At 53.9% G+C, this 15,383-nt stretch overlaps 1 protein-coding gene across 2 annotated transcripts in view; it reads right to left on the minus strand.

Moving 5' to 3' along the window:
• The window catches only part of SPTB (spectrin beta, erythrocytic), a 114,433-nt gene that overhangs the window by 16,232 nt on the left and 82,818 nt on the right, over window positions 1–15,383 (minus strand). For both annotated transcript variants that reach the window (XM_031453874.2, XM_064486027.1), the window contains exons 17-30: window positions 14,935–15,137; window positions 14,752–14,842; window positions 13,390–13,536; window positions 11,887–12,150; window positions 11,297–11,503; window positions 10,788–10,877; window positions 7,166–7,444; window positions 6,596–6,726; window positions 5,442–5,646; window positions 4,800–5,174; window positions 3,180–3,424; window positions 1,773–1,911; window positions 1,236–1,320; window positions 224–423 (exon numbers count right to left, since the gene is read on the minus strand). In XM_031453874.2, the coding sequence (XP_031309734.1) occupies window positions 224–423; window positions 1,236–1,320; window positions 1,773–1,911; window positions 3,180–3,424; window positions 4,800–5,174; window positions 5,442–5,646; window positions 6,596–6,726; window positions 7,166–7,444; window positions 10,788–10,877; window positions 11,297–11,503; window positions 11,887–12,150; window positions 13,390–13,536; window positions 14,752–14,842; window positions 14,935–15,137 (2,661 nt within the window). The remainder of the gene's footprint in view (window positions 1–223; window positions 424–1,235; window positions 1,321–1,772; window positions 1,912–3,179; window positions 3,425–4,799; window positions 5,175–5,441; window positions 5,647–6,595; window positions 6,727–7,165; window positions 7,445–10,787; window positions 10,878–11,296; window positions 11,504–11,886; window positions 12,151–13,389; window positions 13,537–14,751; window positions 14,843–14,934; window positions 15,138–15,383) is intronic.

Raw genomic sequence — 15,383 nt, forward strand, 5'->3', positions numbered from 1 at the left:
GGCTCCCTGTACCTGACACACCTGGTGTTTGTTCCTTTTGGCATTATCCCCCTTTGTCTTTTGTGTTCAAAAGTCAGTACTTTCTCCCACTTCCACTTCCTTCCCACTCTCCTCCATCGCCCAGCCTTTTACCCTGTCTGCAGGTGCCTTATAACTGCCTAAGAGGTTTTGACTTCATGTAATCTCAAGGCGAGGCTGCCTGCCGCCCGAGCCCCCAGCTCACCGTGGTGGGCTTCTCCAGGGCAGCGAAGCGCTCTTCCCAGCTGGCCGCTGTGAATTTCTCAAAATCCTCATGCTTCTTGATAAGCTTTTCTACAGTGTCCACTGTGTGTCCAAAGTCCTGGCTGGCCAGGTAGGGCTCGTGGGCGATCAGCCATGCTTCGGCCGCAGAGGCGTCCCGAGAGAACTGGCACACTTCCAGCACTGCCACGGAGAACAAGCCACAGACCCACCCGCAAGGCTCAGGGGTCTGTCAGCGCCCAGCAGTCCGCTCCTGCCCAGACCCCGGGGCCGCTCACAGACAGACACAGAGCTGGCGGTCAGACAGGAGGCTCTCACCGGTGTCCCAGAACCGTGGATGGACACCCTGCTCAGTGGTGACCTGCTACCTGAGGCCACCCCATCTCCACACTGAGCCCCTACGTCATCTCCACTGACAGTGATAGTTTAAAACCACATCAGGACAAACTCTACTTTGAAAATGAATGCAGTTTAGACAACTCCATTTGAGGGATAGTTCTGCCTAGAGTGCCCTCTTCCCAGCCCTTGGCTATCACATGCACAAGCAGCCATGGGACAATCCAGGTCTTCATGGCTTGTAGCTCCTACCTGAGTGGTGGGATTTCTCCACCACTCCTGTCTCCAGCTGCGGAGGACAGAGTTCCTTCTGTGCCCCACACTCCTCAGATCAGACATCTGAGATGCACCAGAGCCTTACCCTGACCCCTTGGGAGGCCCAGCTCTACAGTGACACCAGCCTAGTGGGAGGCAGGGGGTAGGTGAGGTGGAGGGTGGACAGGGAGGGGTGCTAGCTGGCCAGAGATGGGCTTCCAGCCGTGTGTCTGCTGGGTCTTCTCTGTAGGGCCCCGAGGCCCTTGGTCCCGATCTTTGCTGATGAGTAGTGCTGTGGGGGGCTCTTCTCTAACAGTGGGGAAAGCCCACCATGATGTGACATCACCCCTCCTTCTTGCCCCCCCACCCCACCCAGGGTTTCCTGGCTCCCGGGCTGCACTCACACATATTGAGATGCTCAAAGCGGGCCTCCCATTTCTCCATCATCTCCTTCCTCCTGGACACAACCTGCTGCAGTTTCTCACTGATCTGCAGGAAGAGAAGATGGCTCAGGGTTTAGTAACCCTTCCCCCGGTTTGAGATGATGCTTGAAGGGGCTCTGAAAAGCCTGTTGGGCTTGGTCACACAGACCTGGCTTCAAATCTTAGCTCTGTGACTTACCGCTGTGCAGCCTTGGGCAAGTTACTTAACCTCTCTGAGGTTAAAATGTGCCTTACCCAGCAAGCGGGTGTTGCCAGTCCCAAAGCATGCATACCTGTGGGGGTTAGGTGGGTTATGAGCCTGCTCTCCCTACAAAGTGGCCAGCTCCTCGAATAGGTTTAGCATGGCTATAATCCCTGGGCCTGCACATTGCCCTGAGGCCTCATGGGTGAAAGATGAGCCTCCTAGGAAAAGCCATGGCCCACAGGTTCGTTCCCAACAAGCAGAAGTGAAGGCGAGGACATGGAGAGGGTCTATGTCTGCCCCGCTGTCCTTCCCACCTCGTCCGAGGCCTGGTGCTGCCGCTGCTGCAGGGACTCTCCAAGCTCCAGGCAGGCACTGAAGTTCTTGCTCCGGGTTTCTATCTCTGCCCGGATACCCTGGTGATACTTCTTGAGTAGTTCCACTGAGGAGACGTCCCTGGAGGACAGAGGGACAGGGAGGCAGGGGAGAGAGTTTGGGTGACTCTGGCCCATCTGACACCAAGTCCCAGTCAGAACCTCCTGCCCCCCACCTGCCTGGAAGTCTGACCCGACTCCCTCCTCTCTCTCTGGCCAGCCAGGAAGTCAGTCCTCTGCCAGTAGCCCGGCCTCAGCAAGAACACAGTGTCCTCCCTTGGTCTGCGGCCAGGGCACGGGCAGGTGGTGCAGGGACCGCAAAAGAAGCCTGAGGATGTTAAATTTGGCAACAAAAAGGAGCAAAGTACTGATATATACTACAGCGTAGATGAATCTTGGAAAGATTGTGCTAAGTGAAAGAAGCCAGTTACAAAGGACCACATATTTTATGATTTCACTCATGTGAAAAGACTACAATAGGCAAATTTAGAGGCAGAGAGCAGATTACTGGTTGCCAGGGGCTGGGAAGAGAGGCGAGTCGGGGATGATTACTGCTAAGGGGTACAGAGTTTCTTTTTGGAATGATGAAAATCTTCTAACTTACATTGTAGTGATGGTTGTACAACCGTGACTATGCAAAAAACAACTGAATGGTATATTTAAATGGCTGGATTGTACGGTATGTAAATTACAGCTCAATAAAGATGTTAAATATCAAAGCCTGATCACCATGACAGGCAGAGGGACAGGGATGGGCCAGTAGTAATTGCTACTGTGACACAAAGTGGGCTCTGATCCCTGCCCACGTGCCTGCCTCCACCTCTCATGGGCAATGAGCTTGAGCTCCTCCCTGAGTTTTAGGGAATGGCCCCCTTGTGCCCATGCTGGGGGAAGAGTGACCCCTTCCGGGCCTGACCAGTGTTGGATGTGTAAACTGCTTATTTTCACTACCAGTTGTGGCCACTGCCCCTCTCATCAACCTGAAAGAGAGATGTCACTTTCGGGACTCCCTTTACTTTTTTTTCTTAATTTTTTTGGTGGAGGGGAGGTAATTAGGTTTATTTGTTCTTAGAGGAGGTACTGGGGATTGAACCAGGACCTCATGCACTCTACCACTTGAGTTATACCCTCCCCACTTCTTTAGTTTGAAATGGTTGGTCCTCTTAGTAGCAGCTGAACCATTCAGATTCTGCCTGGACCCAGCCTCGGGAGCCCCTTGGGGATTCCAATGCACCCACCATCCAAGACTATGTCTCCAGGGAGGACCCCCAGTGCCAGGCCTTGGTCTGCCAGCCTCTGGGACAAAGTGGGCCAGGAGTGGGGCTGCCTTGAGGATGTCCCCCCCCTCACCTGGGCCTCTCCTGGGTCTCGATCTGCCGGATGATGCTCTCCATCCAGGAGAGGAGGTCTCGGACCATGCTGAAGAAGCGGAATTTGTCCGCTGTGTCCACCAGCTGGGTGCGGCGCCCGGCACAGGCATCGAGCAGCGCCTGCCACGCAGCAGATACCTCCTGCTCCTTGTTCTGGATGGTGTCTGCCTTCTCCCCAGCGTACGCCATCTGTAGGCGGGCGGCCACATCCTGGAACTGCTGTACCTGTGAAGGGGCAAAACTGGATGTTGCTCCCCAGGCAGACACGTCTTGGGCCTAGGGTAGGCAAAGGTGTCTGCCTCCTCCTGGCCTTCTTCCCTAGGGTGCTGCTGGAAGCAGGATCCTCAGCTCCCATCCACTGGGGGCCGGAGAGAAGACTCCTTGCTTTGGCACCTCTGTCGACCCATAGCACTCCTTGGGCTCTGATGAGAATTTGGGAGTGAGGGGGGCTCTGTACCCTTTGATGTACAATGATAAGGGTAACTATATACCAGGTACTGTTCTGAACACTTGATGTTTATTACTCTCTTCATCTTTACAACAACCCCATGAAAAAGTACTATATTCATCCCTGTTTCTGAAATGAGGAAAATGAGGCACAGTGAGGCTAAGTGACTGACCCGAGGTCACTCACACTCTGAGACGGTGCAGCTGGGACTGGAGGCGTGCCCCTGACTCCCTGTTCGTAACCACTCTGCATGCTGCTGCCTCCTGTTTGAGGCCAGCTGCAGGGCAGCAAAGCCTCATTCCTGAGACCTTGCTGGGTCTGCACCTGTCTCAGGGGCTCTGGCACCCCCAAGGCACCTTCAGCTGGAGGACAAATCCCTAGGCGGTCCCCTCCTCGGTGAACCAGGGGCGCAGTCTACTTTGGTGTTCTTTTCCTAAACCCTGCTGGGTCAGTGCAGGACACACAGCCCTGCCCATCTCTCCCTGCTCCACTGGAAGCCCGGTGAGACCCTAGCAGCTGAGCCCCTCGCCCTTACTCTTTCTATCACACTAAACTCTGCAGAACCCTATGGGGCCTGTGGGGGTGTCTCAGGGGGCACCCCATGATGGGAAAAGGGAGACTAGGCAGTTCTTGGGGCCCCCTCCAGCTCCCACATAGAAAGGCTAAACAGCCTGGTGGAATCTACAGCCAGACTGTCAGGAACTGAATCCTGCACCACTGCCTAACTGCAAGTTCTTGGGCAACTTAATTACCCTTCCATGCCTTACTTTCCTCATCTAGAAAAAGCAAACCATATTATTCCCTTCCTCAGAGGGTGGCTGAGGATTCAGTGACCACATATATTGTTTAGAACAATACCTGGTGCTAGAAAAGCACTCCATGTGTATTTGCTTATTATATTGTAATGCTCTGATAACCAAAGAAATTGCATTTTAAGGTATTTTTGCACTGGATTTTGGGAAAGATTCAAAGAACTGGTTCTGAAGCTAAAGAATGTCTGAAAGCCTCTGCTCCTTGCCTTCCTGCCCTGAGCTGTTGCCTCTCTAAGGAGGTGCCTGTTCAGAGGTTTCCCCTCTAGAAGCCAGGAGGGGCCCCCAGGAAGCTGGTCAGGGGGAAGATGTGGAGGGAGAGCCAGGGAGGGACAGAAGGCACCTGTACGCCCAGCAGGTGGAGCTCCCGCTCAAAGGCCGTGTGCACGCGGTGGAAGGACTCGGCGGTGCTGGCATCCAGCCCCACGTCCTCGGGCAGCTCGCGGTGCTTTTCCTCGATGAGGCCCAGGATCTCGGCGCCAGTGTAGAAGTAGCGGTGCAGGTCGTAGGAGGCGGCCAGCAGCTGCATGCGTGTGTCGATGAGCTCCAGCAGGTCTGCCCACATCTCGTTCAGCCCGTCCTTCCACTCGGCGATGGTGGCCGCCTCTGCGTGGCCTGCATCGATGAGCCGCTCGATGATGGCATTCACGTTGTCCACCCGCTCCTGCCCAATCGCCCCAGTCTCCCGAGCAAAGTCCCGGAACTTGTCCCGGAGCAGCTGGATGGGGATAGACAGAAACCTGGTAATTGGTTATCGAGGCTCAGGGGTGTGGTGGTGTCATCACACTAGCTGCCGACTCACCCAGGCGGCACTTGTCAGGCTCTCACACCTTCCCCAGGGTGCCTGAGCTCACACTGGGGATGCCCACATCTCTGTGGCACTTTGTGTCTGGCAGGGGTGTGTGTGTGTGTCTGCGTGCACGCGTGTAATGACGGCTCTGCTGCATTAGAGGAAGACAAACAAGCAGTGGCCATGGGTACTCACAGTCACGTGGTCAAAGTCTTGCCCCATTTCTGGGGAAGAGGCCACCCGCTCCTTCTCCGCGATCCACTGCTCCAGGTCATCTGTCTCCCTCCTCAGCTGGAAGAGGTGGTACTGGTTCTCCAGCTCCCGCTTGCGCTCCTCTGCCATGTCCTTCAGCCCTGCATACTGCTTGTCCACTCGCCCCTGAAGTCTGATGATCTGTTCCCTGGAATTCAAAGCAAGAAAGCCCTCAGAGCCAGTAACAGAGAACCCAGGGAGGCCAGCTTGGAGGAGCCAACCTCCTCCTCCCCAGCCACTTGGCAGGGATGGGTGGCGAAGTGCAGCTTTGGAGAAATGGTAGTGACTTTTTGTGGGGAAGAGTTGAAGAGATAAAGAACCATCTCTTAGACTGTGATGCTTCAGGGGATGACAAAATGTGTTCTCCTGGAGGGGGTGCCTTCTGCTCCTGCCTCTCACTCTGGGAAGCTCAGAGAGACAAGTGAAAATGGAGAACTTCTCCATTATTCTTCGAAGGAGGAAGGCGGGCTGTCCGAGCCAGGCTCCACCAGCAGCAGGCCCTGCCTAGCTCTTCAGGAAGGGATGTGCAGTACCAGAGGCTCATTCCTTCAGGCTCCTTGGGAGATGCTGGGGTGACTGCTGTGGACGCCCTAAAGGCAATTGAGGACTGGGGGCAGCCTGCAGTGTCTGGTCCAATGGGCTTGCATTTATGCAGAACCCACATAACTGAACAGTTTAGATGAGTACAGGTTCTCTACCTTTGCTCCTATGTAATGATTTTGCTCAGACAGTGTGAGATCCTGAGGTACCTTCTAGACCACAAAAAGAAAAGCAAAATTAGACTATGCTAAGAGAAACTGAAGACTAACTCCTCAAAAGATTGGAATTCCCCGTTCACCAAGAGGATAGTTTTGCTATTCCGCTTCCTGATCTTTTTACAAATCAGGCCTCGGTCAGCCCTGTTTGAAGTTACTCACACAAAACCATGACAGAAAAAGAAATTGGGCCAGTCAGCAGTCCAGAAAGCAGTTTTCTCAAACCCATGGTTTTGGGAAAACTGCTCCTGTTTTCCCACTTGGACTGAAGGGATTCTAGTTGGTGGGGCCCCTGGCCTGGTGCTCATGATCTGGTCCAGTCACCCCAGGCAGCACACGCACCCCTCAGGGTGGCCGGCAGACAGCAGGCCCTGGGCCCGGCCGGCCAGCTGCTTGATGTTCCTCCCGTACTCCTCCACCGCGCGCTGCTGCCGCAAGTGCCGCTTCAGCATCACGATAGCACCCTCTTCATCCTAGGAGGCAGCAGACTGTCAGGGTGTGAGCTCACCTGGCCCAGGGGACAGCCCACCTCCTGGAGGTGCCCAAGACGGGGGAGAGCCAGCCTCGTGGAACACCCATCGGGGAAATGTGCACGTCCCTTCCTGCTACTCCCGTTTCCCAGCAACGCCCACACCCTACCTTCCTCTCAACGCCCTCATTCTTATCTGACATCCATCCTTTCAGACTCAGGCCCAACCTCTGTCCTCATGAAAACTTCCAGAATCATCCCAGCTTTTAGAGACCCCTCCACCTAACCTCTCATCCCCTCCCACAGCAGTTCATCTGCACAGAATCCTCATATACCTGCCCCAAGCCCTCACTCCTCACACACCTGGCCTCACAGCTTCCCCCCACCGGCTGCCCTCTCAGTTGATCTTGGCACCCAGCCTCGTACCCCCTGCCCGAGCCAACCTCGGAGGTCTCTTTGGAGATGACATAGAGCTCCTGCTCGCTGATCCAGGCCTCGGCCTCCTCCGCGTCCAGGTAGTACTGCTGCGCCTCGCTGGCCTCCCGCAGGCGCTGCAGCCGCCTGGCCGCCGCCTCCTGCAGCGTGCCCCACGAGCCCTGCAGGTGCCCCAGGCGCTCCTCGATGTCCCGGCAGTCGATCTCGGCCGCCTCCACCAGCCGCTGCCCTCTCCGCAGCACATCCTCCACCCGCGGTGCATGGCCCAGGATCTCATTCTGCAGCGTCTGCGGCCAGAGGGGAAGGGCTCGGAAGCTGGCCGTCGCACCAGGCACAGCAGGCCTGCAGCGGGCAGCCCAGGGCCGCACCCTGGCATCTCTCACCCTGAACCATTCTGGGAAGCTTGAGCAGAGCAGGTGTGGCCATCAAAACTGCCTGTAACCATGTTCCAGGCACCGTGCAAGGCCCGCCACCTCATTCTCCTCTTACCCTCCTGTAATCTCCTGAGACAGGCGCTCGGACACTGACACAGGGCAGTCAAGTACCTGTGGGCAGTGAGCGGCAGGCAGAGTGCACGGCTCTCCTGTCCCAAAGCCTGTGCTCTTAACCGGCCTCTACTCTTCCTGCTTCAGCAGAGCTTGGTTTCTTAGTTTTACGTGGTGGAGGAGAGGAAAATGATTCTTACATGGCCTCTTGAGATTTGACTTTAGCACCTTTTACTCCATGTAAATCAAAAGTCGACAGCTGCCCTTTGTTCAGAGTTCAAGACTTTGTTTTGGTTCCCCCTGTTTCTATTTCTCAAATCTTTTGCAAGCTTTGTATTGTTTCCTGCTCGAGCCTTCGGTCACCCAAATGGCATGTTCCTCCCACCCTGGTGACTGGGTCACCTTTTTCTTCAGGGGGCTGTGACACATCACTTGCTTTCTGGGTCTCAGAAGCCCTAATCTGACTGCTTCTTACATGTGGGCTGCTGGCTCCTAACACCCCATCTCCTTTTCTACAATTTCCCATGGCCTTTAAAATGGTCTGGAGGGCGGGGACAAGAGCAGCACACACAGGCAGCACTGTGACTGTCACCATTTACATACATAGAACTAGCATTACCCATAAGATACCTAACTTGCTGAAATGTAGTTTTATACTTTATGCTCAGAATCTTAAGTCTGACAATTTCCCGTGGTCTCTGCAATTGTATTCAGACAACCCCAGGTGTCAGTGCCACTTGCCTCTTTCCTTTCCCTGAGATCTTATGACCTCTTGAGGTATCCTAAAAAGGTCTCTCTTTTTCTCCTTTTGAGCAATTCTTTCTAGACTCCTGTGCAGTGTGTGTGCTTAGGATGTCTTCTTCTCTAACTTCATTCATTCAACACACAGTTTTTATTTCTGGTGTACCAGGCCCTGTTCTAGGTTCTAGAACAATATGGGAACAAGATAAGCAAAATCCCTGCCCTCATAGAGCTTACACTCTAGGAGACGAAACAGATGGTAAGCATATAAATAAATGAATGGATGTAGGTAACAGGTACGATGAGGAACAGACACCAAAAAGATGAGGATGGTCTCCCGAGGTGTGGTGGTGGCCACATTAGCTGGGGGAATCAGGAAGGGCTTTCTGAGCAGATGACATCTGAGTGAGACATGAAGGATGGAAGGAGACAACCTCACAAAGATCTGGGGGATGGATGCTGCTGGCAGGAGGGATGAATAGGTGCCAAGTCCCTGAGGTGGAAGCAAGCCTGGACTGTCCAAAGGCCACAAGGAGGGCCAGAAGAGCTAGAATACAGTGAAGGAGGGCGAAAGTGATATGAGGAGATTCAAGGTCGGGGGGGAGGGGCCAGATCATGCAGGAAAGTGGTTCTTAACCCTGGCTGCACATTGAATCATCTGGGAAAACAGACGTAGCCAGGGCCCCATCCCCAGAGATCCTAATTAATTGACCTGAGGTGGGATCTAGGCAATGGTATGTCTAGAGGTCCCCCCAGGTGATTCTAAGGTGCAGCCAGAGCTGAGAACCCTTCATGTGGCACCTTGTAGGTTCTATCCTAGTCGCAATGACAGCCACTAGAGCAGTGGTTCTCAATGTGGGGTTCCAGGCCAGCAGCATCAGCATCACCTAGGATCTTGACAGAAATGCAAATTAGCAGGCTATGCCCTCAGGTCTCATGTGGTAGATCGGGGGGTGGAGTCTGATCAACTGCGTTTTAACAAGCCCTCTGGCTGACTCTGATGCACACTGACCACTGCAATAGAAGAAATGATAAAGTGGGATTTCAGCTCTAGTGCGGCTAGCCTAAAATAGCCTTTACTGCAGCAGCCACACCCTCCTAAGAGATTATGTCTGCTTTCTCATTAAGGGGAACCCCATCCATATTTGTCTTGCCCTTCTCCTGAAATAGCAGCCCTCAGCCAGGGGAGTTGAAAGTCATTTGGCAATAACCCTCACTGAGGCTAAAGTCTTCAGTGTTGGAAGGATTAGAGATGGCTCATTTGCAGTTGAGGAAACCGAGGCCCCGAGGATACCGTCTCCCACCGGCCTCCCCCTTTAGCTGAATCCCTGCCTGTACCACCTTCGCGCTCTGGTCCCCATGTGCTGCTGCTGGAGCCTTGGTGACTTGACCATGCCAACTGGAAGCACAGAGCTCAAGGGCACTTTGAAGAAACCTCTTTGAATAGAATTCACTCCAGCCCTTGCACAGTTGCTGGGTTCTGTGAGCAGATGTTGGCTGATATTTTGGGAGAAGAAAGTACTGTCTGATGTGACCTTCCTTCCCCAAGGAGCTGCAGTACCAACTGGCACTCTGAGACACGCTGCTCTTCTCTGGGGTAAGTTCTCAGACTCTCTGTGCTTGTGGCTGCGGCTGCCCCCACTTTCAGAGTCAGAGAGCAGACCAGGCAGGAGGGACTCCCTGCCCAAGAGCAGAGATGTGGCCAGCCCCTGGCCAGACATGGAGGCCAGACCATGACCCCATGCAACTGGCCTTCCCGAGGGATGCAGGCTTCCCCTGCAACCGGATACAGAGGAAGTACATCCGCTCGCTTCCAGGATTCTGACCAGGGCCACGGAAGTTCGCAATCAAGTCTAAGAAAGCAGAACAGCCAATGGATGTTTGTTCCAATGGCTCAGAGTCCAAGTTTAGTGGCTTCCTCATGGAGCTGGAGCCCCACAAGTATCCTCATGTGTCCAGAAGACAGGGAGCTACTTACCCTGAGGAGACCCATTAGGCCAACCTTTGCCGTGGAAGAGGGTCAAGGCGGTGATGAGAGAGACACCAGGAGCTATGAGCCTACTCTCAGGGAGGCCACAGAATACAGAAGCTGTAAAGCACTTTAAGCCCCAGGCCCAGGCCTCTGAGTCTTGGACTCATCTCTGTCCTGATGGGTCCAAATGGCCCCCAACCCCTCATTCCCTCCCCGCCCCAACCCCTATGGTCCTCCCCACGTTCTCTCTGCCATCACCAAAGCTGCTCCTTCTGCTTTGGGAATACAGATACAGACCAGGGGCCCCATAGCTATCACTGAGAACAGCAATCTGTAATCTGCTGTCAGGGCCCTTCTGCAGGTCAGGGCTGGGCCCTTCTCCCTGGGGCGGGGTTGGGGTGGGTGGGACTGACGAGGGGAAACAGGACTCACCTGGTTCTTCTTCATGAACAGCTGCACAGTTTGCAGGTTAGTGCCATAGTCGGCCGACTGGGCCAGAGGCAGCCTCTCCTCCACCCACAGCTGCAGAGACCAGAAGGCAGAGGGTAGTTGATGACAGTCACTGTGGGTCAGACAGAGCTCTGCCTCCTGTGTCTCCCTGGTTCTTCCCAACACCCCACCAGGGTTTTGTCAAATGGGGGCATTTTGATATTTTGAATCGAGATTCCAAATAACTTGCTCCTGGTCCCTTGGGGGAGAGAAACATAGCTGGATCTTGAGCCCAACTCTGTCTGGCCCCAAAGTCTGTGAGTGAGCTACCTCAGAAGGCACTGGCTTACTTTTATACTTAATGTAATCATCACTAAGAGCCTATGAGACAAGGGGGTGAGATGACCAGACATCAGCTGCCAAGAACTGCCCTGGGCAGTGGCCAGCTACCCTGATGGCAGCTGCCGGGTCAGCTGCTGGGGGTCAGGGGAGGACAGCTGCGGCCCACTCACCGTCTCATCCTCTAAGTCCCGGCTGAGCTGCAGCTTGGCTCTGGATGATTCCAGCTGCTTCTTCCTCCTCCCCAAGGGCTCCAGAAGGTCCAGGAACCGCTTCTCAATGCTCAAGTCTTCCCCTTCCACCTCCTCTTCCAGCGAGGGCATCTGGGCAAACAGCTCCCTCAGCTCCTCCTTCCGCACGTTCACTTGGTCCTCCACGCGCTGGGCCACAAGGGGATAGTGTTGGCACCAGCCTTGGCACCTGGGCAGCCCCTTGTCCTCTTTATCATCCTCTCTCCCACTCATCCTCAAAGGCTTGGTTTGACCTCAGCCTCCCCCAAGAAGTCTCCTTGGACTGACCCGCACCTCATCTTTCGCTCCTCTGAGTTTCTGCCCTGTACTTCTTGTGCACGCTTTTATTACCCCATCTGGATCCCTGCCTGTCTTATCTGCTGCAAAGGGGTAGGGGATGGGCTATGAACCAGGAGGCCTGATTAAAACCAGCCCAGCTAAGAGGACAGGACAAGTACTCACTTTCAGGTTACAGATTTGCTCCCAAGACCCCCTCCACGCCAACAGCCCCAGTCTACAACCCACTTGCATGCCTTCAGCTTAGCTAGCATCCTGTTGACGCTGGTCAGATCCCTGCCCAGGTCGTCTGACCGCAGCTGGTCCTCCATGGCCCTGATCCACTTGTTGAGGTCGGCGTGGGTCTGCAGGCGCAGCTCGGAGCTCCTGGCGGCTGAGAGGCGCTGGGCTGTCTCCTTTGTGGTGGCCTGAAGCTCATTCCAGAGCTGGTGCAAGGCTTCTAGCCTCTGGGACACCAGGGCCAAATACTGGGGCTTCTCCTCCATCAGCTGCTTTCCTTCCTGTGTGGAAAGGAGGAGAGCTCACCCTCTGATGCCAGGTGATCTTGGAGAGCCCTGGTCCAGGTGGTTGCAAAGAGCTAATGAAGGGAAGGTCAGTGAGGCAAAGGATCTGCACAGAACTCAGGTGAGGCTCAGCTGAAAGACTGTGCACCCCCAGAGATATATATTTGTAGAAGGTGGGCCAGGGAGAGTGAGTTTGGGGCAAATGACTCGGGGAGATTGCAGTATGGGGAGCTGCAGACAAGAACCAGTTAGTAGTAAAAAAAAATGTTTAATTAAAGAAAAAGATTCAAGACCCATCCAGGTACAACCAGCAGGAAACTTCCCTGTGAGTTCCACCCTCTTAATCGTCTTCCAAGAAACTGTGCACTGATCTTCGGGGATATCTTTTAGTTACTGAATTTGTCTTACCTGGTTTTCACCTACATAAATGTATTTTTCTAGGAAGGTTACAGTATGAGGTGACTCGGGCCTAGGAATATTATTCGCTAATAAGAGTCAGTAGTTATTGAGGGCCTAATAATTGCCAAATATTTTTCTAAGTGCTTTAGTGCTCACAACTCCCTCGGGTGGGTACTGTTATTATCTCATTTCACAGATGAAGAAACTGAGGTGCAGGAAGGTTGAGGAGTCAGACAGTCTGACTCGGAGCCAGCAGCCTTAGCCACTATGGACACAGCCTCGTGTGGCCCCTCGCCTGCTTATCCTGGACAGCCACAACAAGGAGAGGCAAAGCACCTCCCTTTCTATTTCCAGATTTAACTCCAGCCACATTTTAACTTGGGCCCCTGGGCAAGCTGGTTACAGAGGGGACCCTGGTTCCCCATCTACAGGTGGTTCTGCCACCCAAATGGTGAGGGTCAACAGGTCCCTGGTCCACTCTGCTCATCTCACATATTCCCCTGCCCCTGGGCAGGACAGTGCTGGGACCTGGGTGAGGATAACAGAAGGCAAACAGAGATAACTGCTGTCCTGGCAGTGGACGCTGAAGCTGTAACTCAGGTGTCCTCAGTGTCCTGGATGGTCCCCAGACTCAGATGACCCAAAGGAGGCATGCATTCTGACCAGGCTGAAGAAGGCTGGATATACCAGGAGCTCTGCAGGTTTAACTACTCTTTGGAGAAGTTTTTCACATCCAGGTTCTGTACTGTCTAGCCAGCTTCTGGACTGTGTCCATGCCCCACGTGAAGCCCCGTTCCAGGAAGCACACCAGAGCCCCCCACTGCTAGCTTTACTCACTGCATCAATGTTCTCCAGCCAGCCCTGGTGGGAAGCCAGCTCCGCCATGAATGCCTGGTGCTTCAGCCATTTGTTGTGAAGGTTTCGCGCTTCATCATAGGAGACATCCTGAGATGTCAGCAGCTTGTCATTGATCCAGAGAGTGAGCTGTGGGCAGAAAGAGTAGGTCCAATGGCCCCCAAGTGCCCCTCTTTGGCCAGGGCTCAGGGCAGGACCTGCTGCCCAGCTCTGGCTGCAGAAGGAGAAGGCCAAGGAGAGAAATATAAACACAGTAGAGTACTGCCCTCCAATCCTGATCCCTAATTCCAGCACAGGCAACCTAACCCGCATTGTCATAGGGCTGAAACACAGGCACTGGTGTGTCTTCCCCACTAGTGTGACACCAGGTGTATCTATGCTTCTCTCCATGTTTCTAGGCCCAAGGACAGGGCCTGGTCTATTACAGGAACTCAGTGAGTGCTTACTGGGTGGATGGATAAATCCACCCTTTGGCAGTAGGGTGAGAAATCATTAACAAACACGGAGAAAATGTTATCTGAGGAAGAAGCCAAGGGCAGATCCTATAATTAACAATGAGGAGAGAACTCTGATGAGCCTTCAATGTTCCCCAGATGTCCTGGCACCACACCAAGCCTGGTTTGTGCCAAGGGCAGAGGTAGACAAAAGCAAAGTCATTTGGGTTGAGGGGAAAGGGGTATGAGGATGGGGGCAAGAAAGAAGTCAGAGAAAGCCCCGTTCCACACGGAAGTACACAGAGGGACCTGGGAGTGCAGGCTTAAGACCTTCCTTGTACAGCTTGCCCTAGGCTGAACAAGGACCTTCTAACTCAACAGTTCTCCAACTGGGAGGCTTGTTGAGAATGCTACTCTCTCTCATCCCTTAAGTTCTGATTCACCTGGGCCCAAGTAGGGCCCTGGAGTCTGCATTTAATTAGAGCCAAGACCAGCTCCATAATTTGCAGGGCCTGGTGCAAAATGGAAACATTCAAAATTATTAAGAATTTCAAGATGGCAACAGCAGAGCACAAAGCCAAATGTGGGGCCCCTCTAAGCAAGGGGCCCCCTGTGAATGTCCAGGTCACACGCCCTTCAAGCCAACCCTGACCAGGGCCCTGGATGACTCAACTACAGATAGTCCTCAGGCCACTCTTTGAGATACTGCCCTAGACTTGACAAATTCAAAGACATCTTTACTGATTTGAAAAAAAAAAATCTGTGGAACCAAAGATTCTAGAGGATAAAAGACTTGAGCTGTTAAGTGCGCAGAGCTCCCCACTCATGGAATTCAGACTCTAGAAAGGACTTCCCGCCTCTAGGGCGCTCTGCTCCTAGGAGGAATCTCCCACCAAGTAGCCAGCCCCACCTCCTGGCAGTTCTGCAGGAAGTTCTGGAGCTCCAGGTTGTCTCTCAGAAGGACTCCGGCCTCCTGGGCCCTCTTGCTGTTCTTCCTGTGCCTGGAAGGGAAGCCGGGAGCCACAGTCACAAGGTGCTGAGTGCAGCACCACCACACCTCCTGGTTCTGCCCCTGGCCCTAGGCTGAGAGTACCTGTCCTCAATCAGCTGCACCTTCTCCTTGATCTTGTTTGAGTAGAGGTTTCCCTCAGCTACCAGCTTGTTTCCAGAGTCTATGGTGCTCAAGACCTTATTCTGGTTGTTCTTCATAGACAACAAGAAATCCTCAAACTTCCGGATCCCGGCCTCTGCAGCTTCTAGGGAGTCTGGGGGCTCCAAGTGAGCCAGAGTGTATTCCTGTTGAAGCAAGTTTCCAGAAAAGGCATGAAGACAAGCTGAGGAGGTGGTGGGGGCACCTGCCAGGCAGAGGCACCATGTGCAGCCACACAGGTTACAACATGAATGGCACCCCCTGGAGTTGGGCAAAGAAGCAGCTCCCTGGGCCTTGTTCCCCACCCTCACCCAGGGCACTTGATGAACAGGGTGCCTAAAGCCACATTGAAGGGTAACTGCCCAGGGGAAAATTCACTTCTCTAACTGACC

This window comes from Camelus dromedarius, chromosome 5, assembly GCF_036321535.1.
Source record: "Camelus dromedarius isolate mCamDro1 chromosome 5, mCamDro1.pat, whole genome shotgun sequence".
Classification (NCBI taxonomy): Eukaryota; Metazoa; Chordata; class Mammalia; order Artiodactyla; family Camelidae; genus Camelus; species Camelus dromedarius.